Source organism: Dermochelys coriacea, chromosome 7 (genome assembly GCF_009764565.3).
Source record: "Dermochelys coriacea isolate rDerCor1 chromosome 7, rDerCor1.pri.v4, whole genome shotgun sequence".
Lineage (NCBI taxonomy): Eukaryota > Metazoa > Chordata > Testudines > Dermochelyidae > Dermochelys > Dermochelys coriacea.
This window is the reverse complement of record NC_050074.1, coordinates 52406858-52420806: the sequence shown is the minus strand read 5'-3', so window position 1 is coordinate 52420806 and position 13949 is coordinate 52406858. Positions and strand designations below refer to the sequence as shown.

General features: G+C 49.3%; 1 protein-coding gene and 1 pseudogene across 7 annotated transcripts in view; both read right to left on the bottom strand.

Annotated features, from left to right (window-relative positions):
• Positions 1–3005: 3005 nt before the first annotated feature.
• LOC119858982 lies at positions 3006–6298 on the bottom strand (annotated as a pseudogene).
• Positions 6299–6947: 649 nt separating this feature from the next.
• The window catches only part of FANCD2 (FA complementation group D2), a 188564-nt gene continuing 181562 nt past the window's right edge, over positions 6948–13949 (bottom strand). For all 7 annotated transcript variants that reach the window (XM_038409532.2, XM_043518412.1, XM_038409533.2 and 4 more), the window contains 3 exons: positions 13734–13880; positions 10829–10912; positions 6948–7778 (listed from right to left, as the gene is read on the bottom strand). In XM_038409532.2, coding sequence (XP_038265460.1) covers positions 7707–7778; positions 10829–10912; positions 13734–13880 — 303 coding nt within the window. In that variant the 3' untranslated portion in view covers positions 6948–7706. The remainder of the gene's footprint in view (positions 7779–10828; positions 10913–13733; positions 13881–13949) is intronic.

Sequence of the window (13949 nt, the reverse complement as noted above, 5' to 3'; positions counted from 1 at the left end):
GTCGATCTCGTGCCGCGAGGACGTGAAGTAAGTGATTCTAAGTCAGTCTAAGATACATCGACTTCAGCTACGCTATTCTCGTAGCTGAAGTTGCATATCTTAGATCAATCTCCCCCCACCCCTCAGTATAGACCAGGCCTAAGTTTAAAAACTACTCTGCAACCTTTTTAATGTTAAGTGCCAGCAGTCTGGATCCACCTTGGTTTAGGTGGAGCTCATCCTTCCTGTATAGGCTCCCCATATCTCAAAAGTTTCCCCAGTTCCTAATAAATCTAAACCCCTCCTCTCTACACCATCGTCTCATCCACGCATTGAGATTCTGCAGCTCTGCCTGCCTACCTGGCCCTGCACTTGGAACTGGACGCATTTCTGAGAATGCCACCACAGAGGTCCTGAATTTGTCTGTTTCCTAGCAGCCTAAATTTGGCCTCCAGCATGTCTCTCCTACCCTTCCCTATGTCATTGGTACCTACATGTACCATGACCACTGGCTCCTCCTCAGCACTAGACATAAGTCTATCTAGATGCCTCGAGAAATCCCCAACCTTTGCACCAGGCAGGCAAGTCACCATATGGTTCTCCCGGTCATCACAAACCCAGCTATCTATGTTTCTAATGATCGAATCTCCCATTACTAACACCTGCCTTTTCCTAATGACTGGAGTTCCCTCCCCCAGAGAGGTAACCTCAATGCGAGAAGATACCCCAACATCATCTGGAAGGAGGGTCCCAACTATGGGAAGATTTCCCTCTGCTCTCATTGACTGCTCTCCTTCCCTGGGCCTTTCATCCTCCTTAAAAGCGCAGGGCCTCTCTGAGCAGAGGTGGGACAAATATACAGTGAAAGCCTTATCAACATACCTCTCTGCCTCCCTTAGCGCCTCCAGTTCTGCCACCCTGGCCTCCAAAGCCCGTACACGGTCTCTGAGGGCCAGGACCTCCTTGCACCGAATGCACACATACGCCACCAGCCCACAGGGCAGGTAATCATACATGCCACACTGCGTGCAATAAATAGGTTAGCCCCCACTCAGCTGCTGGGCTTCTGCCTGCATTCTCTCCTACAGCTACCTAGGTTAATGATAGGGTTTTTGTTGAAATCAAGAAGTTTTGATTATAGTTTAGGTTAAGGTTCTAAGGAATGGCAAGTGTACCTTGCCCCCTTCCCACTCCCCTTCCCACCTCCCTCTCAAAACTCCCTGTTAGTGGCACCTGGTCACTTGCTCACTGCTTTATATAGTACAGAAGAACTACAGTCACTGCCCAGCAGACCCTACAGGGCTACTGGGCAAGGTGCAGGAATGAATTTGTACAGAAATAGAAAGCATGTTCAACCTAGGAGTAATTAATGTGTCTGACAGCTCTTGGGCATTACATTACTCCTGGGGGAATTCTGCACCAAAAAATTAAAAATTCTGTGCACAATATTTTAAAATTCTGCATATTTTGTCAAAATAACGCAATACAATCATGCCAATTTCAATTACTTTGGTAATTTATTTAAACTACAATACAATGAATGGAGAATGGAAGTGGGGAGTATTGGATGAAATCCCCAAACTCCCCTTGTCTAATAGTAACATAGTTAGGTTTGACCGTTTGTTTCTGATTATTAGTCAACGAATATATGCAGCCATACACTCAGTATTACATCATAGGCAACTGAAGAGCAAGTGAGGGTTGGGGAATCAAGCTCACAATTTATACTGGCTATTGACCATCTCCAGAAGGTCAGTAGTAAACAGTTCACGAAGCACATTTTGATGATAAAATTTTTCAGTCCAAAAATTTCGACCATTTCTAATCACTAAACCACCATAAACATTTATACTGTCATTTGCAATAAAGCTCCTTTACACCACTCTGGCAATGTAAAGGAGCCTTCAAAGGTTTATACCTGTTTTATGCTCTTGGGGGAATTCACGAAGAACAACGGGAACAATTCACTATGCAGGCAGGCTGCTACATTCTACTCTGCCTGAGGGGACAGAACCTAACCCACACCTTCTTCCTCAGAAACATCCCAAAACCCTGCCCCTCCACGCCAGGCATCCCGCAGCAGTGATTGGTGTCTCCCCATACACACCCAGTCCTGCCCACCCAACCCTCCCAACAGTGATATACTTCTCCGCTGTCTGCTCTGGGCGCCTGAAGTGACAAGCCTGCGTTGCCAGGGAGTGGCTTGGGACCGCTGTTGTGACCGCTTGTGCCAACATTGTCCTTTAGCTTAAAGAGCCCTTCCCCACCTGGTGTTCGCTGCTATAAATATAGCAGGGGATAATCAGATCCTCTCTCAACTTTCTTTCTGTTAGACTAAACAAGAGAACAGCATATTAGAAACACTTTCCTGAAGGTTGCCAAGACAGTAGGATAGCAGGAAAGGCTTGGGCCTACCAGAGCAGATATACTCTTCACTCCATTCCCCCTTATGAGCTCTCCTTCAACCGCTAAGGCTCAGAATGACAGAAACCATCATCAGCCTGGAATGGCCCAGCTCCTGGAGTCTTGGGATGAGGGGATAATTCAGCTTTCATTTAAAACCCATCAGTTTCTAGCCCTGTTTGTTGATGTGATCAGTCAGCCCCAAGGTCTCAGAAACCAGGAGGCCAAAGACACCCATGAGCTCACCAAAAATCTCATGACTTTCAGATGGGACCCACAGCACCACTGCAGTGCTGGCTGCTTCTGTCTGCAGAGAGCCTGACAGTGAATCAGTGGGGTGAGCACTCATTAACAGGATTGGAGTGTTAACACTCAAACTTAGTGCACTGACACCATTAACTATTTAATCACTAATCATTTTGGGGGGGGAGGAGCGAAGCCCATTGGGGCAGGAATTGGTGGAGGAGGGAAGGAAGAGAAGAACATCAAAAGGCAACTGCACCTGTTACAGTAACAGGCCATTGTGACTTCTCTTGGCCATCTTCACTTCATGGCCATGCTCCCACCCCGGCATCCTGGCAACCCAGACAATGCACTCCAGCTATACATCAGCTCAGACCTCATCAGCAGATCCAGTTTATTGTTGAAACACAAATGGAAGACACCCCCATGTGACACTATGGAATACAAAAGACATAGAAAACTCTGAACCCACCCTGCCCGGAGAGTTTAACCTTGGCACATTACCTATTCCCCTGCCCCCTCTCTCTCCTCCTCCCCTCTTCCCCCACAAACACATACTGCCCATCTACTGCTCTGCTCACGGACTGGAAGGATGGATATACTTGACATTTTTGCTAAGAGATATAAGTTGCAGTGTTTGCTGAAGTAGGGGTTCTTAACCTTTTTCTTTCTGAGGGCCCCCTTCCACGCTATAAAAAGTCCACAGCCCACCTGTGCCACAACAACTAGTTTTCTGCATATAAAAGCCAGGGCCAGTGTTAAGGGGTAGCAAGCAGCACATTTACCTGAGGCCCATGCCACACAGATTCCGTGGAAGCTACATGGCTCAGGCTTTGGCTTCAGCCCCTAGTGGCATGGCTCAGGGCCCCAAGCTGCAGCCCCATGCAGCGGGGCTTCGGCTTTTTGCCGTGGGCTCAAGTGATTCTAACTGGCTCTGCTTGGAGGACCTCCTGAAACCTGCTTGCGGTCCCCAAGGGGTGCCTCTGGTTGAGAACCACTTTGCTAAAGGAACTGAAGCCACCAGTGGAGTGGCCCACGAACAGCAGGGACACCCACTTCCTCAGCCGCTCAGCTTCCAAGAGAAGTTTTCTTCCCACAAAGTGACCTTTGGCCAGAGAGATTCTGCAGCTACAAAATGTCGGAGCTCTACATGCACAGCTGGGAATTAGAGAGAGATTAAGGAGTGAAGGAGTATCTGACAGCTGCACGAATCTGTCTGTATAAAATCACTGAATCCAACATGCTCATTTGCATTTTATCAATTTCCTCTAGAGTCACCCCTGGAGGAATGCACTGAAGGCAGGGATACTGCATCGCAGGGAGCAGAAACAAGCTGAAGTCCTGTTAACCGTAAGAAGTAATGAAGAAATCAGATGCTTGACAGTGAATTCTGGCACAGCCACACAATCTTCTCCAGGTCAGCTCCCCACCAGCCTTTTGCAGTTAGGTGAGAGTTTCGCCCTTTGTTACCTGCCAAAGGAGAGCACAGCCTACAGTCACCAAGGGCTAGCCAGTCTGCCCACTCAGGGAAAGTTAATGAGAGCTCCCATACACTGGGAACTGGGTAAAAGTCATCCCTTGCAGCAAGGCTGGCAGGGGCAGTAGTCCTCCCCAGGCCAGTGTCACCCAATTCACCAGGATCTCAGTTCTCTCTCTAGCTCTGTTGGCCAAAATCAATGCCCCAATGTAAGTACTGCTGGGGTGCCCACCAGAGTGTACAGAGGGCAGGAGATACAGCACTACTGTTCGGGAGAAGGGCCTGCAACACCACCCCACAGTAACAACTAGCACAGCTGGGCTCTGTGTGGGAGTCGCGCACATTCCCCCACTGTGTAAAGAGCAGATTAGCTGGTGGGTGGTGCTGGGCACAGCATTGCTGCCTGGCTGGGAGGTGGAGGGGTACAGCAGGGCAATACCCACTGGAGATGGGGTAAAAGCTGCAGAGGGGCTTGAACAGCAAGGCCCCAGCTGTCCCTGAGCTGCTAAGCGTAGGCTGAGCCCTGCCTCGAGCTACCCGCAGGGCAGCCCTCCCTCCCGCGCCGGGGCTGTCCCCTGGTGTCGCCTCCCCTGCGCTATCCCTCACCCTGGCCTCGATGTACTCGATCCGTCACTCCAGCGCTGTCTGCTTCTCGTTGAGGGTGGCGAGTCAGGAGTGGCAGGACATGTCTGAGGGAAAAGGGGTGGCTCATCAGGCCCCGTGGTACCCAGCCAGGACAGGTGCGCCCCCCCTCGCCCACCGGGGAGCCCCGACCATAGAACCCCTCCCGCCCGAACAGAGCGCGGCGGCTGGCGGGGCCAGTGTGGGATGGAGCCAGGCTGGGTCAAACCAGGATGAGACGATGGCAGACCTGGCAGGGTGGCTGGAGCTGAACCAGGCCTGAGGGAAGAGCTGGACTGAGCGGGGCCTGGGGGGGAACCTGAGGGCAGAACCGGGTCAGGCGCGTACACACCGAAGGAATTGAGGAAGTCCGCGATCTTCTTGATGGAGCTAGTGATCACTTTGATGTACTCGCGGTTGGCCCAGTCCTGGTGGATCTCATGCTGCACCAGGTCCTCTTGCAGCGAGATGGCTGCTGCTGTCACCCCGCACCCAGCCCGCCGTTGCACTGCGCATGTGCGGGCATGGATTGCAAAGGGACACAGGACAGATCCCTGCCTTTATGAGCCATTGGGTGGGCGGGTTGGGGGGAGCCTGCGGGAAGCCCGGATCTGTCCGGGCCCCAGCGGAGACCTGCCTCCTTCCTGCCCCAAGCCAGGGGCGGACAGCCCTGCCCAGGGCACCCCGCCCTGGGAAGAGCACAGGAAAGCGAGGTTAGTGATGGCCTCTACACCCCTACGACCACCCCCTTAAGCCCCCAGCCCCTGTTGCAGCCTCCCCCATCTACAGCCATGGCTACCCTCTAGCCATCCCCAATGCCCCCCATAGCCACTGCTACCCCTCCCATATAGCCACCCCTCTCTCACCCCTTATAGCCAGCACTTCCCCCTCCCCTCTATAGCCACCCCCTCCAGTACCCTCAGTACAGGAGCAGCAGGTTTGTATAATATCTGGTGGTGCCCAGAAGAGTCCAAGTCATGCCTCCTCTCCCCCCACCCCCCAACCTCCTTAAGGGTCTGGGAGGAAGTTTGGGTGTGGGAGGGGGATGATGTCAGGCTTTGGGAGGGCATTTGGGTGCGGGCTCTTGGCTGGGGCAGGGGGTGGGCTCTGCGAGGGAGTTGGGGTGCAGGATCTGGGCTGGGGCAGGCAGTTGGGGTGCAGGGGATGGGATCTGGGAGGGAGTTCAGGTATCAGGTCTGGGCTGGGGCAGGAGAAGTGGGTGTGGGGGATGTGCTCTGGGATGGAGTTTGGGTGACAGGTCTGGGCTGGGGCAGGTGTGTAGGAGGGGGCTCAGGGTTGGGGTGCAGGGGGCGAGGGCTCTGGCCAGGGGCACAGGTTCCAGGGTGGGGCAGGGCCAGGGATGAAGAGCTTGGGGTCCCCTGGGCAACCCCTGGGCTAGGACCAGAGAGGAGGACTCCCCCCAACCCTCTCCCCCACTGCTGCTGCCCCTCACCGTAGCCTCACTGGGGGTGGGGCAGACGCAGTGACAGTTGGCGGGGGGGGGGGGGTGCAGGGTGTCACTACACTCCCCCAAGCCCCCGCTGCTCAGGTCCAGGAAGCCCCCTCACCTCCCATACCATAGCCTCCTGGGGAGGGGCTGCCCTTTGCCTTGTGACCGTGGGGGGCAGGATTACAGGATCAAACACTCAAGGAAGCCCCAGCAGCTGCTCAGGTGAGTGAGATCCAGAGGTCTATTTCGGCATCTTCTTCCAGTGGGTGCTGGGTGCTATCAATCATATGTGCACTTCCTCTGGTGCAGCAGCAGTAGCCAGCTTCCTCAGCCTGCTCTTGTGCTGTAGCCTAGCCTTAGGCGGCAGCCCCGGCAAAGGACAGCAGCATGGAGCGGCAAAGGAGAGCAGTCTCCCACTTTTAATGAGGCAGGGACGCTCCGGGGCTGGGGGGAGGCATGCCGAGGGGGCGGGGGAAAAGAAGGAGGGCAGCAGGCGGGGGCGGGGAACACTCCAGGCAGGGCTGGGGGAGAGACCGGCTTCCAAACATTGGTGGAGCTGGGTCCCCGGCCCTGAATATTGCTGGAGCTTGGGCACCATGGGCCCATGTAACTCACTGCCCCTGCCTCTGTAACCATCACAGCCATGGCTGCCCCACACACATCCAGGCTAAGCTCTAGAAAAGGCATGTTGGTCGGAGCTGTTAGACCCCTAGAGAGCTTCTCCCACAAGGAGAGCTTTATGCTGTACCCTTACAATACACAGTCAGTCACCGATTCCACGTGCCCAGGGCAGGAATTACAGTTTATTCAATGAGTTAGTAAACAAGGCATTTGGAATTAGGCTGTTTTTTGTAATTTACAACTATAACAAGCCTTTCCCTCAACATTAATGAGCACTTTATGTTGCCACTAATGAGGGAATTTGGATTGCTCTCCCACTGATTCTTCTGTCTCAATAAAGGGCCAATGCACAAAGGTCATTCTCACAAGGGCTCCAACGGCTGGACTGTTGAGGGAAGGTGGGTTCTGTGCAAATCATAGCTTTTCATAGCTACTGTTCAAGAACAGGGCAGATTCTTTCTGTAAATATCACTTCTCTCACTTTGGCAACTAATCCAAACTCTCAATGCATTTCTAGACAGAAAGCCACAGAGTTTCCCCTTGAAATCCACTCCCTAGGGCAGCAGAGAAGGAAAGGAATTCATATGGAAAAGAGTTTGTTAGGGAGGATCTGGAGGCAAGAACAAATCAAAATTGTTCTAGGTATGACTTTTTTCAATATGTCTGGGTGCAAAACTCCCAACAGATATAGACTGCACAACCAACACTAAATGGGGACTAAATCCCATCTATAAAGATCTGGCTACAAGTGAACCTTCTTTACTGTTGCACAGTATTAACATCTCATCATGTTCGAGGCATACAGCCTCCAACCCCCAGAGTCTATTCAGTTGTGACTGGTGTGGATTGTTTTGGATAATACCAAGCTTCTATGCTATGGTGAGCTAACAGAATGCTGGGAGGCTACAAAGTCTACTCAGAGGTCTCTTCATCATCATCATTGTGCTCGGATCCACCCTCGCTCCCTGAAATGTCACCTTCCTCCTGGAAAAGAGAAAAAATATTTATAGAACCAAGGACTGGATGTAACCTTGGGGGCCTGCAGACACAGATTGCATACAAGTCCTCCTAAGTGAGCATTGGCAGGCCAGAAATGTCCATATTCAAACAAAAAAGGGCCAAATTCTTCTCTCATGTAGTTATTGTTTGCACTATGGAGCTGAATGATTTGTACTTCATCAGCCATCTTGTACATTTGTTCCACCAACCATTCAGTGCATCCATAAGAAGCCCTGAAATTTCACCCCATATCCAGTCTGCTTCCACTCCACTAGTACTCTGCTGCACTGATCTGAGACAGTCCCGGAGGACCTTGTGGATCTCTGTTTACTACACCCCATCAGTCCATTCTCAAACATTTTTTGCCAAGGACTATAGGATTCCTCTGGTTTTGGAGAATTATGGGAGCAGAGGTCAAACTCCCATGATTCCTTGTAAGTATCCTATAAAACTCACCTGCTCACCATTTCCAAGCTGTTTTAGCAACACAGTGGATACCAAGGAGTTCTGAAGTGGCTGCATAGGGCTGAGAGGTGTTTGAGTGGGTGGTGGTACTAACCCAAGGAGGAGAAACTGGATGTGGAAGGGAGAGTGCAAGGGATCCTGAGGGAAGTGTCTTGAAGGGAAAGAGAGTAGAATCTCCTGCCTGATCCTCCTACGACCTGCCTATTGTGTTGCTCTGTCATAGAATCATAGAATATCAGGGTTGGAAGGGACCTCAGGAGGTCATCTAGTCCAACCCCGTGCTCAAAGCAGGACCAACCCCAACTAAATCATCCCAGCCAGGGCTTTGTCAAGCCTGACCTTAAAAACCTCGAAGGAAGGAGATTCTACCACCTCCCTAGGTAACCCATTCCTGTCCTGCTATCTCTGCCCCTGAAGGACTAGGCACTGCCACACTGACTGGGATAGGGAAGTTAGCTGGCAGAGGAAGAGGTGCTCGGTGGAAATGAGAATGATTAAAGGATTAGAAGATATGCCTTATAGTGACAGACTCAAGGAACTAATTTGAGTTAGTTTAATGAAGAGAAAGTTAAGGGCTGACTTGATCACAGTCTATCAGTACCTACCTGGGGAACAAATATTTAATAATGGGCTCTTTAATCTAGGAGAGAAAAGCATAACATGCTCCAATGGCTGGAAGTTGAAGCTAGACAAATTCAGACTGGAAATAAGATGTATGTTTTAACAGGGAGAGTAATTCATTGTAATTGGAGTCATTCTCCATCAGTGACAATTTTAAACTGAAGATTGGCTGTTTTTCTAGAAGATCTGCTCTAGGAATTATTGTGGGGCAGTTCCTGGCCATATTTTACAGGAGGTCAGAGTAGATGATCACACTGGCCATGGAATCTATGAATCTATTTTGTCAACAAGGTTTGGTTGGAGCTCATGCCCTGCAGCTTGGGAGGACTGCTTGAGAGTGCCGCTGAGGAGAGCCACTACAGCAGGACATCAGCAAAAGCCTGCCTTCCAGGGGTGGGAGAGAGACAGAGAACCAAGGTGGGGAAACAGGCAGAGAAAAAACATGAGAGTGAGTGTGTGTGTATGTGTAAAAAAATAGCACAAGCTGCTAGTGACTGGGAAAGGGCTCTTAAGGGTCTGGGGCTGGTGGGAGCCTGCAGTCCTGCCTACAGAAGCAAGAGGGTGGAGCTAGCCACTAGCTGCCTCTGGAAGTATGCTGTAGAGAACAATCCTGCCCTTACCAGCGCAGTAGGAAGAGGGATAAAATGTGGCCTAATAAGGCATTTCCAGCTTTCACTTCAATGACTGCTCAGGGGATACCAGTATTCTTCCCATTCCAATGGACACAAGAGGGAGCTGGAGTGTCTTTGCCTCCCAGTAGCCAGAAAGGGAAATAGGCTGGTTGATTTGGGGTCCCAGTTTTGGTTCATCTGGACTTTCTTTAGCTTAACTTCAGTCCAGGATGTATCCCCCAGCCCAGGGGTGGGCAGATTACGGCCCATGGGCCAGGTCTGGCCCGTCAGGGGTTTGGATAAGGCCTGCGGGATTGGAACCCCCCGTGGTGCCGCGGGCCCTGCACTGCTCCTGGAAGTGGCTGGCACCACATCCCTGTGCCCCCCTACCGCACCCTTCCTGCACCCCAACCCCATACTCTGAGCCCTCACCGCATCCTGTACCCCAACCCCCTACTCTGAGCCCCCTCCTGCATTTCACACCCCCTCCTGTACCCCTACCCCCTTCCCTGAGCCCCCTCATACACCCTGCACCCCTCCTCTGCCACAACCCCTTGCCCTGACCCCCTTCCTGCACACTGCACCCCCTCCCACACCCTGCACTCCCTCCTGCACCCCAACCCCTTGCCCCAGCCCTACATTCATGGCCCTGCATGCAATTTCCCCACCGAGATGTGGCCCTTGGGCCAAAAAGTTTGTCCACCCCTGCCCCAGACTCTGCCCAGCTCATCTGAAGGAAGCAGAACACTCCCTATTGATTTACCGACTGTGGCACGTGGCCTTCTCACCCTAACAAGAGGCTGTGCCTCATCCTTAACTCAAAATAGCAAACAAGACTGATTCTGCTTGCATCGCTCAGGTTATTAACTCAGTCAAGAAAACCTAAGGGCTTTGCTGTCTGCATTTTTTTTTAAGATAGATTTTTTTCAGCAGGCAGCAAGATCCTAATACGGTGAGGAGAAAGCACTGTCATGGAGCTGAGCAAATGAGAGAGATGGTCTTTGCTCCTGCCCTGCAGAGAGAGCAGACACAAACTTCAGAGTAGCAGCCGTGTTAGTCTGTATTCGCAAAAAGAAAAGGAGTACTTGTGGCACCTTAGAGACTAACAAATTTATTAGAGCATAAGCTTTCGTGAGCCACAGCTCACTTCATCGGATGCATCCGATGAAGTGAGCTGTGGCTCATGAAAGCTTATGCTCTAATAAATTTGTTAGTCTCTAAGGTGCCACAAGTACTCCTTTTCTTTTTGCAGACACAAACTGTAACTCAACTGAAATACCACCAGGGATGCTCAGGAACCATAAAAGCAATAGGCACTGCTGCCGTGTACAGAAATACCTCAGCAGGATCTTCTCTGGGGAGCTGGGAAACTCCCTCCCCTGGGTCATTCTCTTCAGAATCCTGAGACAGGATCTCTTCTCCCTAAAGTGAATGTGGTAAATACTTTATAAGGCAAATTCATGCATGGAGCAGCAATATCGACCCCTGCTGGAACAGATATGCACTGCATTTGGTTGCAAATGAGATTTCTCTGCAGAAATGAGCTGCCCCTATCCTCCCCCACAATGTACTGCTTCACTGCGGTGGGAGTGGGGAAAGAAAATGGCCAGGCCTCTTTTTTAAAAAAAAATTATGAAATGACATTTGGCAGTTTTGGGGCCCCCATCTGGCCCAAGTCGAAGTGCCAGCCATCAAAAAGAAGGGAAAAGGCAAGGGGTAGTCAGGGCTCCTAAAAGTCAAACATTGCAAAAATAAAAATTGTCTATTCGCTCTTGTCTTTGGACAGCATTTCTTGGTGCAGGGGGCCCCACACAAGCCTGTGCACCAGTTATTCCCCATCCAAGCCTGCAGAACAGCAGTGAAGTGGTGCACAAGGACCTCTGAATTTCACCCAAGTGAGGATCAGTAAAAAATGAATGCTCTCTCAACTTAAAGAACTAGTGCAAAAATATTCAGCATCAGTTTCACTAACAATGCACAAACAGCCGCTGATCTTTCTCTGAAAAAGCATGCTTGTAGCGCAGGCAGTTATAACAAAAGTAACTCCCATTTTTTTAAAATGAATAGGGCCTCACATGACTCTGTGTTCTTTCTATTTACACTACTGTTGGTGGAGACCAGTTGCAAGGGGAAAGGCTTGTGAGAGCAGTGTCTTTCTGTCACTGACTTGTGACAATTCAGTACAAAACATTGGCAGGAGAATATTAATGTTACACAGTGAAGCACTCAGAAGCCAGTAAATACCAAAACGTTAAGGCTGCCTGTACAATCTTAACTCAAAAACACCAGGGGCAGAGTTATTATACCACAGTGTCTGAATGACTTGGTCACATACTACAGTTCTGCAAGACAGCTGTCTCATTCAGTGCACAGCCAAGAGGGCAGGAGTAAACAGTGAATGACACAGGGGTCTACAGAACTCCTGCCTCATTTGGGGTCAAATTCTATATGCTGACATTATTGGAATTACTCTGGATTTACCCTAGTGCAACTCAGATCAGAATCTAGCGCTGACTACATAAGCTAGCTGGTGTGCAGTGAACGAAGCACTGAACGATGAGAATAAACATATTAATATAATACACTTACAAATAATTAATTTTATTGATTGAAAACATTTACACTTATAATTTATATTTTAGTTTTTAAGTGTATTTAAGGTGCAGCTCTACTCTGAAAAGCAACCATACAAGAACGATTCCTTCCTATCTGCAAACTTTATGAGAGACTGATCTACTGATTTTGATGATCAAAGCAAATGTATACCTCATCTTACTGATGATGATGATGATGTACAAGATGACAAGACCTAACTTGAGTCACAGTTTCCAGGCTGAATTGCAGGGCTGGACATTAGGAAACAAAACATTGTTTTCTTTGTAATCTGATCATATTCGATCTAGCGTCAAGAGACACTCAATACCTAACCATACCATTAGGTTTTTTAGAGTCACTTTTCCAAGCGAGTAACACTTTTGTTTAATTTAATGCAAACAATTATTTTTAGATGGCCAATAGCAATTGTATTGTGGGCACATCTACCTTGTTTCTGTCCTAGTAGGTCATTATTTGTCAGTAAATGTCAGACTCTTGCCTCATTCTCTGTGCATTAGATGAAATCATTGTTGGTGACCATATCATTAAAAGCTGTATGATAATGATGCATGCACACAAGGGTCAGAGATAAGGCTGTATGAGCACAGCAATCTTTGGCATTTCCTGACCTTCCAGAGATTAATCATGCAACCTGGACGGTCTTTTCACATCTTTTTAAAATGGAATTTGATTATTTTTCAAGTTTGTCTCAATGTGAAGTTTAAGTTGTACCTGTGACAGATAAGGCAATTTCCTGCAATATCCGGACAAACCTTATTGAATTAAGTTTAAGTTGGAAGTTCCTTGTATTAAAATTTCAATGGATTATATATTATTGTGGGACTGTATGTAACATCTTTAGGTGGAGACAGCACTAAAGTAAATGTTGGGAAGTGTTATGAGCTTTCTAGGAATCTCCAGAGGGAGGTGTATGCAAATGTAACTCGTCCAGTTATGCAAAACCCAAGCCTTTTGAAGCTAAGTCCATTGTCTACACATCACCCCTTCCCAGATCAAAGACCCAGGTTGTATAAAGGAGGGGCTAAACTTTTCACGATGTTGCTTGTTCTGAGCTAGCAGCTGTTATGAACTTGTGACTACAGAAAACCCTGTTGGTGGGATTTGAAAGATTCCTTCCTATCTGCAAACAGTATGAGAGGTCGATCTGCTGACTTTGATGCCAAAGCCTTTGTTGAAGTTGGGGTGATCTCTGGTAAGCTTATTAGGATGCATGTAGGTTCTTTTATTGTTTTTAATGTTTCCTCTGTAATGCTTTCTCCTTAGGAATAAACATGCTTGCTTGGAAAGAGCTGTGTGGTAACTTCACTGCGGGAAATTACGCTGTTTATAGCCTCTAAGGAGAAGACAACGCAGGCATGTTTAGCCAGACTGCCTTCCGGGGGAACTCAAGTGTAGGCACAGGGGTGTGTGGCCTGGAAATATCCCAGTCAGGTGGGAGACAAATGCGGGTCTTCAGCCAAGAGAAGCGACGGCTGGGGAGCTGGAAGCCTGAGAGTGGGTGCCCATGCTGGATCATGGAGAGGGAATACAGGTGCAATTTCCTTGAGCTGTGACAGTATCCAAAGCAAAAAACAAAACAAAACAAAAATACCCCACTTCACAGGACTGGCAGTGCTGTGATCCTTACCTGCAGGTCCCTGTTTTTGAGGATGCCCACCCAGAATGCTTCCTGGCAGTGGTTGAAGGCCAACATGGCTTTTACTCGGTATACAAATTGCTCTAGGGACTTTTTCAATAAAGGCACGTGGTTGGTCAATCCTAGGTCTTGGTGAATCTAAAAATGGGATACAAACACAATGAAATTACACCTAATTCTTGCTTAGCTTCTTCTGCTCTTTAAAAT